We start from the raw sequence: 19,054 nt of genomic DNA, 5'->3' as shown, positions 1-19,054 counted from the left end.
CTACCCTTAACCTTATTCTCAAGCTGATCACATTGGTCTTACAATAAACTACAGTTATTTTAAGTCATTCCTGAGAAACCAAGTCATTACAATAATTTAGACACACACTCGATGTGGTTCCAGAATATGTCTCTGTATCATTTGTGCTACATGCATGGTACTTTCTTTTCACTTGTGATTAGTTTTAAATGTGAATCTCACTTCAACTGTATTTACTTGATATACAACCTAAAGCAAAATCATTGTTCTATCTTCTGAACCTTCTAATTCCATACAGATGAGCATGTGAAAATATTCCTTGTATATGCCTACCAGAGAAGGTCATAATTATATACTGAAGTGAGCATATGTTCATACTACCTTTAAGAGTAGAAAACACACAGTCCTCTAAACACAAAGCTAGTCAATGTCAGCCTTAAAAAAAAAGTGATCTCTGAAATGAGCATGACTTTAAGATCTAACCAATCTAAAATAGGGCAGTACTAGGAGGAGAAAAATAAAATGCCATCCTCCATATTAGACTAAAAATAATCAGTGCAGTATTAGCTAAAAAATCTGCAGTGCTTAAAGTAATTAAATCTAATTTCTTAGTTTGTTTTCACAGCTGAATGTCTATGCTTGATTCTGTACAGTGCTTTAAGGATATAGTTAGGTATTTTTCAGGTGCCATAACTATCAAAACCTATCACGAAATCTTGGCCAATATTTTAAAACAGATCTGGGTAACAAGTTTGATTATTTTCATAACTTACATTGTCATCACTAGAAGAACAAACTGCTTTACTCAGCTCGATAGAAAAATCAGTATCATTGAGAGTAAACTTTTTATTATGCCTTTGAACCTAAAACACTATCACACCCATCCCACCCAAATACTAAACTTATTTCTCAGATAATTTACAAAATGACAGGCCTAAGGCAAACTAATTTTTTTTTTTTTTTAAAAAGAATAAATAAGGAGGTGGGTTTAAGGTGGGGGGGAGCTTTCACATATCCTGTTTGGTGCAATAAAAGAATAAACACCAGAAAAGATTTATCAGGCAGCAGACTTTGCTGATGACACTGTTGGTTGAATTTCTGAAATCCTTCCCTAATGAAAGACAGATGTACAAATGAAAAACTTAGGCACACTGTAGTAGTACTTAAGTTTAAAGAAATGCAAAATGGTTCTGTGATTCTGGAACTTGAAAGTCAAAGTGGATTTTCCAGATAAAAAGCTAGCTATGTATCTGTCCTCCACAATACATGTAGAACTAGCCACTATGACCCTACTGCCATTTAAAAATAAACCTACCTGTGAAGGACAGTTTTTCAAATATAGTCCAGTTAACTGAATTTTCTACAGTTTAAAAATCGCACTGTTGTAGCTAAGAGGGTCTGAAGTTTTTCTTCGGGCAAAATACCTAAATCTGAATTAATTTAATGAACTTTTTTGTGTACCAAACACGAACATGCTCCTCCACTGGTAAGTTTTTTTCAAGACCATGTTCGTTTGAAACTACCAATCTAAATTCAGCTAAAATTAGTAGTGATTTCTTTGTTTTAAATTAAAAAAAAAAAAAACCCAAAAGTGTCTGGATGATGGGAGCTTGCTAAAGTTCTGTAATATACACGTATATAACCAATGATTTCTCTAAACAAAATACCTATCTGTCAATATTTAGACTCTTGTCCCTCTTGGGGTGTTAAGTTCAAATGTATGTTGGGCAGACAAAGGCCAGCCAGCTTTTATGTATCACACAAAAGATATGTTGACCTCCTGGATATTACTTTCCATTCCTCGGTTTTGTCTCTTTAGTGCTTGTTCCCATTATTCTTTCCTTCAGCTTTTCTTCCCAATGATTCACTTCCTTAAGAAGACTATTCCTCCTACTTACTCCTTGCCCAGGGCTGCATGGCTTTCTATCTAACCAACTCTTCATTGTTTCTTCCACTTAACACCTACTCAATACTTCACAGGTGTTTCCCAAGAGTATTGAAAGGTTGTTAGTAGGAGAAACAATAGAGTCAAACTCCCAAATAGCTTGGACAAACTGATAGCCACGTCTACGCAAAAAAAGAAGTGTTTGTTTGCTTTTTGGTTTCCATTTTTATTAGAAAATCTCCCAGTGTGAAATGAGTGCTTAGGGAATAAAACCAAGAGCCAGAATCCTTTTGAGTTTCCCCTTCTCTTTTTGAAAGTGCAATATGAAAATGTGGTATCAGAACTAAGGCAGAAAAAATGCAGTTCCTATTTTATTTTATTCTTTTGGTAAAAAACCTGAGTTAAATTATTGGGGTGTTATTTTTAGAACATCTCAACTAGCCTTACTCTAAAACTGAAGATAGGAGCTGAATTCTCCTTTATTCCAGGAGAATAGCTGGGTGCTTGCGCACCCTTGCTTAACCCATCAGTATTTCATACCACTGGCTATTGAATGCAACCTCATATTTTAAAACAAGTAGTCCACAACTGAAAATAGTATGATGTATAAAGAAAAGGAAAGAAAGTGTCTCTCTTGCTGTTCGAAAAAATTTTATGGGCCAATTTTTTTCACTGGACAGCACTTGCCTCCCCCCCTGCTGCCCCCAACTCCCAGCATCACAATAGCCACATTCCTGCCTAAATGCTGCTAGAGATTTTTTTTTCAAGAACAATCAAACCTGTCTTCTTTGCTATGCAACAGAGTTGGTAGTGTGTTATAGAACACCACTGCTATACTTTAAATACTACTGAATGGCAGAATACATCTTGATACAAAATCTAGTACCCCTCAAGAGTCACTTTCTTTCCTCTATTACACTCAACATGTGCCAGAGACTTTAGACTTACTTTAAGACTAAATGCAAGTTAGCAGATAGCCGTGGATCTGTAAACTGCGTTGTCCTGTTGTTATGGTCAACAAAATAAACTCTGCCTGTTGCTGTATTTCGGATCTCCCATCCAGGAGGCAGTGGACCAAGCTCTTCACAATTGATGTTGCTAAGATCCCTGTGAAAACAAATATAAAATGAAAAATACCTCAGCATTTGGCCTCCGAGCCAAATAAGCGTAAATGTAACAGAACAATTCCATGAAGTCTGAGAAAATGTATTGTTTCAGAAACTTGATCTCTTCAGCTGGAATCTCTACTCCCAAGGTGCAAGCCCACCAAAGAAAAAACACACACCCCAGAACACATGCTGTGGAGAAAAAAATTCTTATCAAATAACCTTCATTTTTACAAACTAACTTCAGATGTTAAATTAATACAGGCTTAAAACAAAAATAAAGACCATTGCCATATTTGCCAAAATGGAATTGCAGTTCTACACTAATTCTGACAGAAAACATTTTTAAAACATTAGTCACAAAAGGAACTCTGAATCACACTTTAAAAACTCGTACAAAACAAAACTGTATTTCTAAGAGTTATACTTTCCATGAAGAATTACGCATGGGTTATGTGCGTATCCCACAGGTGGTTTTGCCCCCAAACCCCAGGTGCTAGTGGGAACCAAACAGCTTTCTAACAAAATACTTCAAATTGAATTTTGTATGAACAATGACTCAGCTCTGCACTGAGCAATGTAGAGATAACTTAACGGGTCTCAAGAAAATACTGCTGAAATTAGGAAGATGTAGATTCATTAGATTCATTCCGGAGGTTCACTGAAAACAAATACTAGTCTTCAAAAATGTACACTTACTGATTTTTCATGCATGTAATTCACACCTCAGATACCTCACACTGTCAAGTGCAGCTCTTTTTAAAGGTATAAGTCTTCAGATCTCCCAGTATGATGTGAGTTGAGGGGAGGAAAGAGCCGAGGGGCGGAATGGCTAAAAAGATGCCGTCTGCAGGGACTCAAAAGCCTGAGAAGCCACTAATGGAAATACAAGGCTCTGGGATTGAACTTCTGCTATTATTACCCATACACACACTGCTGCTGAACTGTAGGGCTTATTTTTATTAACTAAATTACTGTGGCATATTAGTGTAAAATACATTATTCCTTAGAAATGACATAAACTCTATCCTCATGCAAACAGCCAAATTTTGTTCTCAGTTTCTGTTGCCACACCTCAGAGCAGTGCTAACTTAGATTTTGTACAAAACTATAACACTGCAAACTTAAGGATTAGATCTTAATATAGTTTTTTTTTAAAGAGGTCTAGTTTCTAGCTTTGTATAATACCCACGTCATGGGAGCAAAGACTTCCTAATGCACAACTGCCAGCTTTATCCCACTCTCAAGTACACAGATAATGCATCAAAGCAAAGTATATTCTTGTAACACAAGAGTAGTAATAAAAACAAAAGAATCATTCGAAAATGCAGTGAACATAAGGCCATGAGGCACTTTGTCCTTCCCGGGATATCCAAAATCCATTTCCATGTGAATGAACACCAGCAGCAACCGACAAAGTTGCTACAATTCTCATAAATGCCAATACTGGCTGCCAATTTCAAACTACACATACTATTTTACAACACCATCCACAGGCTCTAGGAGGCAATCATTTTCAACAGGATTTCTTGGTTTTTTAAAGAACAATCAGAAGCTAACAATAATTTCCCTGTTATCCTCCTTTCCTTTCAAACACATCAGAAATAATCACATGTACAATCGTATACAATATGTACACGTGTGTATCATAAATACACTAAACTAAAAGGACACTTCATATTTATTTTCTCATAAGCATTGAGATAGCCGCAACAGAAACAGCAGTTTGAGTATTTTAATCACAGGTCAGTCTCTCTCAGCTTCTCTACCTGTTTGCCCCCCTCCCCCAAATTCTTTCCCATTTATATGCTGCTAATGAGATGCCTGAAAGCATATATGATTGCTCCAGGAATATCCCTGTTAAAGCATTATAAAGAAAATAAATATTCATTTCTGCTCTGTAACAGGAAACCTGCTGTAAAAAAGCTTGTGCATTTTTAGATGTTTGCTACTGCATTTTTAGATGTTTGCTACTATACTCAAATGGAAAAAACCTCCTTTTTTTTTTCTTCTTCTTCTTCCTTTTTTTAAAAAGGCCCAACATCCTGGCACTTCAAACACAGCTCACCATTTCAGCTTCCAGGCTTTTTATGACCCAGCGTCTCCAATTAATTTCTTCAAAATGTACCGAGTTTCCCATTCCTTGAGTAAATTACGTTTGGTAGTCTGAACATGGGACAATAATTCTCACAGACAAGTAAATTTAAGCTAATTCGATGATGAGACTGTAGTTCACTACAAATAGTGTGACTAAACACACAAGGGGCATCCACTAGGTTTTCCAGGTTTTCCCCTTTGTCTGCTCCTCCATCAAAAATGATCACATTTATCTAGCCTATTTGTCACAAAGTTTGTTCTTCATAAATATGTGTTGCCCATTTCTCAGGTCTTGTTAACTTCCAGAGCCTGAATTAAAAAACAAAACCAATCCAGTTTTCACTGAAGTATCTCGATAAATCTAGATTTTTGGAAGTGCTCAGAACCCTCTTTTTGTTTCATTATTTTGCAGAGTATTAAAACCTGGACTTCGCGATAATTCATATGCAAGATCTAGAATCAGTTAACTATACCTGTTTTCAAAACACCACTGTAATTTATTTCTTGATTCTCCACCTTTGCATTAAAATAACAATTTGAAGAACTGAGGAAGAGAGACTAATGTATTTTGATAAATGACTTGTTAAAATGATATATTAGGGACGAAGAGTCAGAATATAACAGCAGACAGAGAATTCTGAGAACAGTACTGGTTAAACTATTTTGATTTGACACCTTAAGGATACTTTCATCATTTTCTTACCTAGGTACTCTTGGATCGTGCCACGTGCTAACACCAGTCTGAGTATGCAGAAAATAGACCTGACCTTGCTGAGTCGTCCTTTGCTCTGTGAAATCAAGATTAATTAATAACTATAAGAATAAAACATGCAAGTAAAAAAAACCTCACAAAGACTGATTTCCCCAAACTAAGGAATCAAAAGGATCTTACATACGACGAAAAGACACAACCCATTTTCCTAATTTGTTGGGAGACCTACAATTTAAAAAATTTAATTTGCATACCATATCCTTCAGGTAAATCGGGAGGAGTGTGCAAGTGTGTCCTGCTCATGTAATTTCTGTGCCTCTGTGACCTGACTCTCCTCTCCGCCAGCCGGGGATCCGAAGACTGCCCGCAGGTCGCACCGTTCGTTCCTGTAATTGGAGTGTTCTCGTCCACAAAACAGCTCAGCGGTCTGCCTGGACTGGAGTATTCAGATGCTGGCCTGTGGGGAAACACGTGAGAATTGCATTGCTGACTGGACACAGGGCGACACAACGCGCTTTACGGAAGCTTCATCTAGGGGTTCTCGGGAATTCTTTGTGGACAGCAGAACTGAGCAGTTGAGTTGAGCAGGATACCTCAACGATGGGCAGAAAGCTTCTGTTCTGCGCTCAGTGGGTTCATCCCAGGGTAATTAGTAAACCTCCTCACCTATCTTAGGGTCTGACCTGGTACTTAGTATATGATGCTGCAGGATCAAGATCATATCAAATGCTCACATGAGCAGTTCCCACCCTAAACAGAGTGCTGAGAGCAAAAAAATTTTTTTTTCTTTTTTTTTTTTTTTTTAAGAAAATGAGCAGCATACAGCCCAAACTTTCTCACCTTGTCTTCATGTGGCTAAGGAAGTGATCAGCCCTTGTTACTCCTTTTAATTTTTAAGGAAGGTTATTAGGCGAGGATGGTGAAAAAGGGCTAAGAAAGATAAAAAATAGTTGCTCTTGAGAGCCTGACTGCAAGAGGAAACATTAAATTATGTGGTTTTGTATCTCAATGCTGCTTTCAAAAGGATTTAAAATGGGTTCAAGGAGGATTGATAAGGATGCAGGAATCCTCAAAACAAATTATATATTTTGCATTTGTTTTTCTACTGTAAATGTGTCTAGAGCTTAGAATAGGTATTTTAACATACCAGGAAAAATACAAATAGATAAATTAAAAAAGCGTTCAGTACCTTCACTCGCTTGAAAACCACAAGTATGTATCAGAGCCGGCAGTGTTAACAGTACAGGTTATTTTAAGTCAAATATATCCATACAGAGACTAGAATAATATTTATTGAGGATGGAAGAGACAGTCTGCAGGCACAGACGGTCTGCAGAAGAGTCTGAAAAATATGTGCTGACACTATCTACAACTGAAGTAACAGCAAAACTGGTTTAAGGAACAGCTTTGCAACACCCATCTACAGTTATTAGAAAAGGTGATTGTAATCATTTCGAAACATGCTCTGTAACGATCAGCTTTAAAAGTTCTGGATTATATGGTCATAGCATATATACATAGATAATGTCTGTCAGCTATTCATGATTTCTTTTCTTCATTCCTTACGATGTCTGCACATTGTAATGTCTGTAGTTATAGAGTTCTACCATAGCAGCTCTACAAGAAAACAAAGATGCTAGTATTAGGCAAGGATGATTCTTCTGAGTTAAATATTAGGCAGACTGAAGGAGTAGGATGTTAAGAGTAGAAAAGCATACAGCGTTTGTAGAGTGACTCAGAGGAATGCTGAATATCCCCTGTTAGAGCCACTTAGAATCGCTTGTGCTCAGCACCCCTGAGCAGCAAGCAAACTTCATCATATGCAGAGTCGCCCAAATAATTTCTTACCGTGTTGGTCGCTCCCACTGAGTTGTTCGTGTAATATGATTTAAATACTGGATCCTTCCAGAAGCGGTCCTCCGCTCCTCCCACCTAGAATTCAGACATTGAGAGATAAGGCAATGAGTAGTATTTCCAGGAAACCAGGGCACAAAATGTTTCCAACATAAATGCCAACTCAGGAAGACTTACACTATTATGAATCATGTTAGCTGAACAAGGTAACAGGAAACAACTGAAAGTTCAACTCAAAATTGATTTTACATATTCTTCCCTTGGAACCAGGCATATCATTACCAATATCACACCTTCATGTTCAATAACTATTTGAATTCTAATTAAATCCAAATAGCCATATAAAGAAACTTCTTGAAAACACCATGTTTAATAATGCATTTAACTTTTTTTGACCACTGGTCCTAGTAAGTGCTTTCATAGTATCTTCACGCACTACTTGCTTTCATTAAAAAGTCACCTTCAAATAACATGACTTTTTAATTATTACTATTTTTGCACTCCAAAATACATGAGGCTATACAGATAGCTTTGCAGTTACACAATTAAGTAAGCAATATTTATACAAGGAATATTTTGAAGTGAAAATTTAAAAGCATTTTCAAAAATGTTTTTGACTTCTCCAGACTCCAAATTAACAAAAGAATGCTGTTTAGGACTTAGATGATAATTTACGTTTTAAAATTCATCATCTGAAAAATCAGTTTCTTCTGTCTTTACCTGCCAAGAATCACATTCAGAAGGTCTGTGTTTGCTCTGAAAAAGTTGATGACAGCACCAGAACCTAAAACAGAGCATTTTTCTGTATTCGCAAAACTGTTTTAGGTGTCAATGATGTCATTAACTCTCACAGGGACAAATCAAAATCCTAAACCCAGCCTTTGGCAGGTAAATACAGCAAGAACTCCGGCTCCATTACCTTTTCCAATCACATTTTCTTCACTATGATTTACATGGAAGAAAAAGTGATCCGTTTTTATAATAGTGTATACCTCCACACAGCGCTGCAGAAGACAGCCAGCCCTGTGTGTTCACTACCTTGTTACAAAACTACTATATGGATGAAGTCAGTTTGCTGGCTGTGATTTAACATTTATCAGTTCTATAATTTAAAAGACATATGTTCTCTTAGACAAGTATATTTTTTAATGCATTTATTCATATATGCCACCTCCCGTTTTCCAAGAAGAGACAAGACAAGGATCAAACTATTAACTAGTCTGTGTAGCCTGGCTGGCTTATCTCCTGCTCCTAAATTCAAAACCGTAGAACTCTGAGTGTGAGAATAAAAATAAATTAACCTATTTGTACACTGACTTCTCATCACTGCAAAAGTCTGTTGTATGCGCTGTATTTGTATTTACACCACAGTGATGTCAGCTTACCCATCTGGTAAATCATTATCAAATAACCGACTGCAATCCACAACTTGTCCTCCTGTGCCTATTCGGTCTCTGGACTGAAGACTTACTATTAAGATAATAAAAGAATTATTAAAGATATGACATCTGAATGCAAATTACAGTTATATTTGAAAGAGAAATGGTACAACTTGGAGGACTAAGCTGCATGTTCTGGATATTTTTTCCCTTCCCACAGATCAAAGAAAGTTATACAGAAACAGTGTATGTTTTCATACATATAATTCTCTACATGTTACTTCAAAAAAGCTAGCCTGAAGAATAGGAATGCAAGTTAAGGCAGAAAAAGAAGTTAACTCGGAAGCTGTTATTAACTTTTCTCCGTATGAGACAGACTGTGACACAGCAGAGCCGCGTGGCTCGTCTGGCGGCAGCAGGGTGGCTAACCTCACACACGGCTGGAAGAGCAAGCGGACAGTGCCAGCGCCAGGCTTGTGCTGCTAACGGGAGAACTGCTAATAGAAGGACCTAAAATAAGAAATTCCTGTATGTTTTTGACTCCTTCTTATGTATTTTGTGTGCACGTGGGATTCAACACACGCGTGAACACGCACACACACACAAAACCAGGCAAAACTTAACTGCTAGAAGCACTACGCGTTTGGTTTACTGGCTACTTTCAGACACCGGTGGTAAGAAGTTAAATGCAACTCTCACACAAGGCAGTGCTCAGCACCCTGAAAAGCCCTTACAGCCCTCAGCAAAACTGTATTACTTTTTCTTATTTAATTTATTTTTATTTTTTACATGTTTCACTCTAATGGATATTTATGCCTGAAGCTTTTGTACTACAATTATGAAAGCAAAGATTTTTTTGGGCAGCTTTTGTTCCCAGTATCATAATTTGCAAGTGTCCAATCTGATAATTTATGACACTTGTGTTCCTGTGGGGTTGGAGGGGTTTTTTTTGATGTTTTGTTTTGCCTTTAACAATAAAACGATTACTTAAAAAGCTAGATACGTGCCGTGGCACACATTTCTTGAGGTGGCACTACTGTACCTCTGGACAATTGTCTTCAAGTCCCATGAAGTGAAATAAACTTACAGACCTTAATCGAGACACAACCAAACTTTTGTCAACATCACCAAGTTACAAAAATATGTAGTAGTACTGGCAATTTTTGCCAGAGTCCAAGTTTTCAACAACAACAGGTTTTGAAACTTAGGATTTTGGGCCTTCAACAGACCAACCCACGGAGCCCTGCAGCACCTGCTTGCTTTATTCCTAATCAATATTAACTCCTAGTCTTCCATGAACACTAACGTTACAAAGCAACTTCTTACAGCGAAAGACACCTTAAATTTAATTTCAACCAAAACAAAAATTGTAGATGATCTACTTATTCTGCAACAAACCCACACATTACAAGTTCACATTGTTGCATGTAGCCAAGGTTCGGCAAGCAATACACACAGACAAAAATGAAACTAAACAAAGGCAATTACCTCCTCTTTGCCTACGTGAGGACCAAAATTTGTGCACGGCTTCATTTTGTAATGAGTAAGGACTCATTTTTTCTGCACCGCCACATCAGAAATAAAATGGTGGCACAGAAGAGAGCTGCAAGATTAAGACACAGTTCAGGTGCCCTTTGCATCCACTACTCACAAGCGTCCCCTTTTCTTCCCCCCTTTGACGATAACCCCAGGTATTTAAGATAAAGATCCCCTTGCTCCCTGTCCCAAATTATAAAGACATACCCCCTGTGCACTTGATTTGTAAGGTTATCATCTGCTGACAGTATCAATTACATTTTAATATTGTTTTCCAATCTTGCATAGCCTCTTAATTTAAGCCAGTTTATCATTAGAAGGACTGAGAGTATATTTATAACTTATTCTATCTTCTTACTTATTTTTAACCACGATTTTTCCACCATGTAACTACTGCAGCAGAATTATCTAGTTTTATTCAGGCTTATTCACCCATACATCAAAATTGCATTAGCGAAGAAAGATTAAAATATAAGGAGATTAATAACGACAATTTCAATTAAAAAAAGACAGGAGTCTCTGGAATCTTACCAAGGATGCATGAAATTAAAACACAGCCATGACAGGAAACCTGACCTTTCTGATGATAACAGCGCAAAGCAGAACATACAGATTTGTTCTCAGTCTCCACTGTAACATGACAAGCTGTGTTTTTTCTAGGTTCAACGCACGATCCAGCAGCTCCTGCTAATTAGGGACAGCCCCAGCCAAAAGAGTTAATGCTGCTTTGGCTATACCACTTTTCATGATCATATCAGGTTAAGCCAACTGGTCAGTCTAGTTTATGGCCACACTGCTGACTAGTTATCTCTGACAACTAGTTATCTCTGAAGTGTATATTTGCCATGCCCACACTCCACGGTATTTGCCCCAGGCTTCCCATCTGGCATCCCAACAGCCTTAAGACCTTTCTGCTTTGGGGGGGGGGTTTGGGGTTTTTTTTTTTTTGCTTGTTTAATTAATGCTAGCATTCTCAAGTCATGATGACAAGGAGCATACTCTGGAGGGCAGCATGAGAGCATGTCACGGTGTGAGAGTACAGTCGCTGCTAGTGTCATGTCTGAAGGACTGCTGTAGGCAGAGTGGATCTCTGCTGCCTGCAGCAGACCCTGAACAAGCTCTCCTGTCAGCTGAGCTCAGTTTCCTCTTAAAAGGAACCCCACAAACAAAATCGCATGCATACAGCATGGATGATCAGGGGACCAGTATACTGCAGCAAAACCAAAAAGCAAACAAAACCGGCAACATAACGCACCCCAGAAAAATGACTGGTTTATCTTTCACTCTTCTGAGCAGGCTCACATGGAAAATTTAATATTCAAGAATGGCCTGAAGTGTTAGCAATGCGCTTAGAACTCTACATTTCTACCATCATTTGACTCTCCTGTGCCACCTCACTCTTAATACTGTGCAAACACTTGCAGATCAGATGCTAGACAGATGGTTAAAGCAACATAAAGAGGCAAAGTCATAGGTATTATTCAACAGAGCACTTCGAGGAAAGCAAACAAATGCACTGAAGCCCTTATTTGCTGACTGATATTTCAGTAGTTTTCCCTGGCTAACAAAACAAGAATGCTGCTTGGATACTATTTGAACTGGGAATTGAACATAAAACTGAGCATGCAAATTCACTTTTCTTTCCCTCATGTCCAAATATTCTCATTAACATCTTGCCATAAAAATAAAGACCTCCTTATCCTGACCAACTTTTTTCTGACATCTTGAGTGACCTACTAGAAATGCTGCCTTCTGAAACAATTTAAATTGTTTGCATTTAAATGCAAAAAGAGAGTGCTTATGCACCAAAAAGAGAGTGTTTATGAAGTTGTTTGTGGATACTTGTTTTTCAATTTGCCAGCTTCTTTTTAATTATTACGTTATTTAAGGTTTATGAGTTAGCAGAGTGACAAAGCACAGTTACCAAGATGGGTGACAGACTTGTTAATAACCTGTGAAAACACAAAATGAATTGACCAAGTCATCCCAGACAGCAACTCACTCCTGTTACAGCAAGATGTTTCACCCTTTTGCAAAACCTACAGGAAGCACAGCTTTGCTGGAACTCCCAATGGCCAAGAAATTTGTAGTCAGTTTTTCACAGGGAGTTCAGGCTCAAACTGTAGCCATTCTTCACAGTGAAATTAAAAACTTTCTAAATAAATTTAATATTATCTATGGTCTTATTGGTCCCAACACTTATAATAATATTTGGGGTGTTTTGTTTGGGGTTTTTTTGGGGTGGTTTGGGTGTTTTGTTTTGTTGTTTGTCTTTGTTTTAATTCTCTACATACACACTTCTAGCTTGAGGTCCAAATGGCTCTGGCACTAGACCCCTCTAGGAAGGGTATTTCTATAGCTACTATTAAGCTCCAAGAGAACTAAAAGATAAAACCCTTACTTACCTACTATCTGTCCTCTAACAGTATCATTGTCATTTGGCCCAAGCTTGCACAGATCCAATCTCTGATCTACGAAACAAGGACACAAAGTGTAAGTCATACAGTATTTTACGGCCTTTGAAAGGCACACTGAAGTACCATCAAAACAAAATTCAGCCTAGTGCAAGATAGCTAAGACTTCAAGAGATGGGGGAAGGGAAGCAAAACTAAAAATCTTCAGCCATGAAGTAAAAAGACTTCATTTTTCATAATTTTAAATCAGAAAACTAGAGTATAGTACTTTTGCTTTAACATTTTTCCTACTTCACAAAGCTCTTTTGATGAATAGGAAAAGACATTCTCCTAGATTGGATGTCTAAAATGATTGTAAGAGATATTTTGAATTCTCTTCCCTTGTGAAGACCAGCTATTGTCATAATGCGTGAAGACCAGCTGTTGTCATAATGCACTTCCAGTTCAACACTATATTAGTACAGCACAGAGCTAACCTGCAGCATCAATCCATGAGTTCCGCACTAAATAGGTAGAACTTCATAAAACTGAGCAAAACGCAATGCACTGAAGCACTGATCTAGTGACAAATATTTAAAAATGAGAACTTCAGTTATGCCTTTATCGCCAAGGAACCTGTTATTGAAGGTAAACTCACAATGCTTCTCTACCAGCATATCACTTTTTTCTTTTTTCCTGTTTTTTTTAAATTATCTGTATAGCCAAGCACTACTTTTCCCATCACAAACAGTGCGCCAAATTTTGTTCAGAAGTAAATGGCACCCATTAGGATAATGAGAAAACAGCATCTTATGTGTTAATTAACTTTTCAAAAAGTAAATATGAAGTGCTCGAAGTGTTATAAAGCACTTAATATCTTATGACAAAATTTACTGATTGATTTTGAAGGCCCATTAATTTTTAAACTACAAATTTGGCTTCAAGATAGATTTACCTTTTTGTTTACCCCTTAAGACTTGCATTTTTGAAGGTAATAAAAAAATAATTTGAAGGTAATTAAGAGTCTGTCTTCCTTTGGAATTCCAACACAGTGAGTTCAGTCTTGACAATCCACTACCAGGCTGCGGCACTGAAGTTACCACTGTCTATGGCAACAGGCAAAGGAGTTGAAAAGCCAAAGGTAAGTTACATTCTCTAACCTACTCGTGGTATCCTCAGCCACAAAACACCGTTACAAACTACCAAACCTATTGGAATATACAAGCTTTATAAAAACCAACAAAACCCCAATTAACTGTCACACTTCAAAAGTCTGTGCATGAAAGTTTAGTCTGAAAGAGAAGAAACTCTAGTCTTTAGCTTACTTACAACCAGTGTCTTTAAGGCGGTTGATTGCGTTTGAAAGAAGTCTCACACAACCCAGAAAACCAGCTCCCTGCTTTTTATGAATTTTCTTGTGATTCCACACACTGATTGTTATTGAATCTGACTTCCCAATATATCTGAAAAACGCGGAAAAACAGTACTGTGAATGGCACTTACTGAATACTTTGAAGATACTCCAGAAATCATCTTGGGGAAAAAAAAGATTATCAACCATTACATTAAAAGCTTAACACACACTGTATCGGCAAGAGAGAGTAAGTCATCTTCAGAGAAGATGGACACATTATACTTTAATGAAAGCATGTCTTATGAAGGAGTTTACTTGAATACAAACTAATCTAAAATCCTGATTCTAGAAGGCGGCATTCATGTGAATCCAAAGTCTACTGAAATCTGTTTAAAACAGTAACATGAACAGCCTGTGGGCTGGCCCGGTGACCACATCTTTTCAAGCAGCTACAAACATGCTCAGATTCATGCCTATGCCCAGCCTAACCAAAGAGAACGGCAATGCTCGTGGCAGCACATGTTTGTGAGCAGCACCAGCAGGCAGAGCCGTCCAGATGCCAGGACAGAAACTATCAGTTTAGCATCCTTTTGCAGCACTTCATCTGCCGCTGCTTTTCAGGCTACTCTTCCCACCACCGGCGACGCAAGTCACCCTCACTTAGACCTCTTCTGAGCGCTCAGGGAAAATATAAGGCAAACCTAGTTACACATCTGCAGTTAACAAACCTTTAGGAAGCTAATTTACTATTAAGAAAACTTCAGAAAGGCCCTGTTTATAACATATATTACATATTACGAATGTGACCCATTATAAGAAGTTCACCCAGTATCTTAGCTGAGATGTGCCACATTCCCCTCCCGCCCCCTGCTCGCGCGTGGACTGCCTCCTCGCAGCATTACCAGGGAAATGCTTTGCAAAACCTAGATCTGCATTTCACCAACTTGGGAAACCTGGACACTGTAGGCTATTTTACTGCTGCTTTTTTGTTTGAAACTTTGTTCTTCAGAAGCAATTACTTTGTGAGCTCGTTTTTGTTTTCAAAACTTTCAGAGGACAATTTCAAAACACCTAAGATCAATCAGCTATTGCCAATACTGAATTATTATAGTTATTTCCAGTTGAGGAAAATGAATTTGTAACTATGGCTTAGATCCCAAGAACTGCTTGTAGTTCTCCCTTCCCAGACCACAAATTCTGGCCTTCTGCAGTTTAGTTCCAAGTGCGTGCGTTTGTTTTTGAAGGAAAATTGTTCAAACAAACTCAACCAATGTCTAAATACATCTCCCCCCACTGACTGAGACTTTATCTGCTTTAAAACATCTTAACATTTTCATAAAGATAGAAATGATACTGTCAAGGTTGGCAAACCAAACAATTGAACTAACTGTCATGGCTTAAAATTGCAGCTGTGATCAGGTAAGTTCTCAATTAACACTTCTCCCATTTTTCCTTTTCCAAAAAGCAGAACTTTGACAACTTCTTCCCAACTGCAGACGGGGACAGACCCAAGAAGTAGAAGATAGAAAAGCCTAACTGTAGGCATATACCCATGAGCATGGTTTAAAATAACCAGTGCACATTTAAAAAAAAAAACAAAACAAAAAACCAAAAACCAAACAAAACACAAACTTCACACAAAAAAACCCCAAAGTTTTTTAAATAGTAAACTGATTGCATAATATAGGTCAGATTTTTGGCCTTACAACCTTGACAATGCCAATTTTGCATAAAGAAACGAGAGATGAAGATGGGTATTCACGTGCACAGTTGCAGTCTACAATGTTTCATGTACTTAAAATAAATTCTTATGAGGACAAGTTAGGTGCACTTAAAAATAAAGACTTATCATGACCTGTCTTGAATTTTCCAGTTTTCCTTGTTGCTTTAAAAAAGTCAAAGGTATATGGTTAAACACAATTTCATAACAGAACAGTCTGAATAATATGTAGAACAGCTGAATATACAACATAGTTTCCAAGAATTACTGTAACATTTCAGGGTGAGGTTCTCATGGTTGAGATGCCAGACAGTAAGCCATCCATACCAAACAGGTGAGGACTTCTATATTACTACTATAACCCACTCTGATTTTTGCACCAGAAAGCCTGGCTGATTCACACATTTAAAGGAAATCAGCAAGACAAGCGGCATTTTCCAAATAAAAATGTCTCCTATTTTTTTTTCCGAAGGAAGAAAAGAAATAGTTCAGTAACTGCTAGTTGGCTTTATAGCAAAACATTTCATCTATATTTCTGCATAATTTCAGGCATGAAAATACATGGTTGCATTTAGAGAGTGACGGTAGGACAAGCTGACATTTCCAATTCATTTGGTGGGTAAGTTACATTTGTTTTACATCATCTGGCAATAAAGTTCCAACATGAAAGCCTGAGCTAGGAATTTTATTTGTTATTAAAAAAGAATGTTCCAAAAAATAAAGTGAATAAGTTTAAAAAAAAAAACCAAACAAGCAAAAAACCAGAAACAAAAAACACAAAACCCCCATTTTGTTGGATGCTTCTCTCTTCCTCCTCATAATTAAAGTTCTTGGAGCTTTTTTTTTTTTTTTTACTCTACCCTATCAGCAGTATCTATTTCACAGCTTCAGTACTTCAACAGAGATAACAGGTTTAGTATTAATGAAGTGGAAACCTGGAAATTCAATTTCCATATACATTTTGTTAACTCCTATATTTCCTGAATCTGTAAAATTAGGTCTCTGGATAAGAATTGCATATTCGGAAATTTTAAGAAAAATGCTTAGTCTTAGCACTTCCACTTCTAAACAAAAATCAAATACATGCCATACTGGAAACCTCTCAAATATTTTAATCAAATTTTAAAACACAGGGACAGTCACTTCGTCTAAATAAAGTTATCTTTGCCAAGGTGGTATCTCCTGAGCCAATATACCACTCAGGAAGGTTTGGTATCAAGTGACTTTTCATCCCCATGGCATTATATACACTTTCCCTGAAGAGTTCAGCTTGGTAGAGAAAAGCAGAATGAAGAAAGTGGGGGAAAAAAAAAAAAATATTCCTGAAAAAAACACACCTCTTCCTGATCACAAGCCAGATGTACTCCCTCCAGAGAGAGAGAAAAATGCACCATCAAGAGGTATGAACTCAGGCTTGGAAGCCAGGAATTCCCTATTTCTAATCCATGCTGTCACACAGACTCTTTTTTACAACCTGGACAAATTACTTAGTTTGTTTCTCCATTTTCCCCACTTCTGAAATTTTTCTAATATAACAGTAGTGTTATGCTTTGAGATATCAGCTGTTTTCAAATTGGGGGAGAAGAGGATGTGAAGAGACATCATGAAAAGTATCATCCCAATTTTTTCTCTTCTCTCTTCCTTCACCCTGACATTGCTTTCATCTCTGGTAGCAACTGAAGGGTGTTTGAGCCTCTGGGATGGTCAGAAGAGAACCAGCCAGAGGCTGTGGCTTAGACAGGAACACAACTTAGACACGTGGCACTGACCGGCTGCTCCTTTCTCCTCCCCAGTGCTACCCAGCCCAACGTTGAGCTCAGCCTACAAGATACTGTAAAAGCAGCCGCACCAAGCAAAGAGCAAGCAAAGTGGGCTTCTACTCCAGATGTTCCTACCAGACACACCTAAGAAGTTCAGCGAAGACTTGTATGCCTGATGTGCTTGAGCTGGAATGGCCAGATCTGCTGATATGGGCCCAACATGACACCGAAATGCTTTCACCCTAAACACAGAGGGCATCAGCTTCATCAAACCATGTCAAGAAGGCAAAGCTGTTGCAAGAAGCTTTTTGACAGCTCTTTAGGAGTGTAATCTAGGATGGGATTGTCTAAACGAGCACTAAGCAGAGCTGTTGCCGTCTCTCCCCGAGAAAAATCCTGGATCATCAGCAATAACTATGCAAAGCAGAGTTGGAGGGTTGGGGGAGAAAGGCAATTCTGCCAGGGCAGCACAGCGGCTTCAGAATGTGAAGGCACCAAACAGCACTAGAACCTGCAGTGGGGAGATTTTGGGAAGAGGAGGAGTTGCAGAAGTTGGGTGAGGTTACATTTGAGATGTATAACAAAGGAGAGCAACGAGTCTATGCTAGAGCCCGGGCATGCAGATTTGAAGGGCACAGGGTAAAGATGGGACCAGGACCAGGTTTTGGTGGAGATCATGGTATAAATATCTTTTAAACAGAGAAATAGACCATATGACTTGCTATGCCTTAAGGGCAGATGCTGGAGTAGGCCAGAGGACACAGGTGAGTGTGGGAAGGCTGTAGGAGAGATCTAGGCTATCACAGAACAGAAGAAAGGGGAAGGAAGAGAAAAGGGGGATTTGTTAAGTTTCAGAACTGCTGGTTTAGGTAGTGTTTAAACGCTTTGAATGCGAGGTCTGTAAATGTGTTAAGTCTGGTTATTCAAAGCTTTGAGGAAAGGCCTGAACAACAGGGCAAACACAAACAAGACTGAAAATAAGGAAGGGGAACACATCCAGGGCAAGAGTGGTATTTTACTGACATTAAACTGCATCCAGACAGCAACTATTTGGCAATTTCTTTCTGGAAAGCCTCCCAGATTCTCCCCCACCCCCCACCCCCCATCTAGGCCGAAGAATCTAAGCAACTAACTAATTCAACTGCTTCCTTTCATGCTAAGATCTGAATTAAAAACCACGTAAGGCAAAAGCAAAACTTTTTTTTTTCTTTATAACACTGCAGAATTCTTTTCAAAAATATCTTATACAACAGAATATCTACTATGCTGTGCTGGTTTT

The 19,054-nt window shown here is 38.0% G+C and overlaps 1 protein-coding gene across 1 annotated transcript in view; it reads right to left on the bottom strand.

Annotated features, from left to right (window-relative positions):
• SMURF2 (SMAD specific E3 ubiquitin protein ligase 2) overlaps nucleotides 1-19,054 on the bottom strand; it is a gene marked incomplete at its 5' end in the record, with an annotated part of 35,817 nt that overhangs the window by 10,553 nt on the left and 6,210 nt on the right. Inside the window, 7 exons of the mRNA XM_009577048.1 lie at nucleotides 2,813-2,971; nucleotides 5,771-5,855; nucleotides 6,034-6,236; nucleotides 7,628-7,711; nucleotides 9,019-9,103; nucleotides 12,954-13,019; nucleotides 14,271-14,404. Coding sequence (XP_009575343.1) covers nucleotides 2,813-2,971; nucleotides 5,771-5,855; nucleotides 6,034-6,236; nucleotides 7,628-7,711; nucleotides 9,019-9,103; nucleotides 12,954-13,019; nucleotides 14,271-14,404 — 816 coding nt within the window. The remainder of the gene's footprint in view (nucleotides 1-2,812; nucleotides 2,972-5,770; nucleotides 5,856-6,033; nucleotides 6,237-7,627; nucleotides 7,712-9,018; nucleotides 9,104-12,953; nucleotides 13,020-14,270; nucleotides 14,405-19,054) is intronic.

Source organism: Fulmarus glacialis, unplaced genomic scaffold (assembly GCF_000690835.1).
Source record: "Fulmarus glacialis isolate BGI_N327 unplaced genomic scaffold, ASM69083v1 scaffold14584, whole genome shotgun sequence".
NCBI classification, from domain to species: domain Eukaryota; kingdom Metazoa; phylum Chordata; class Aves; order Procellariiformes; family Procellariidae; genus Fulmarus; species Fulmarus glacialis.
This window is presented reverse-complemented; position numbering and strand designations above follow the sequence as displayed.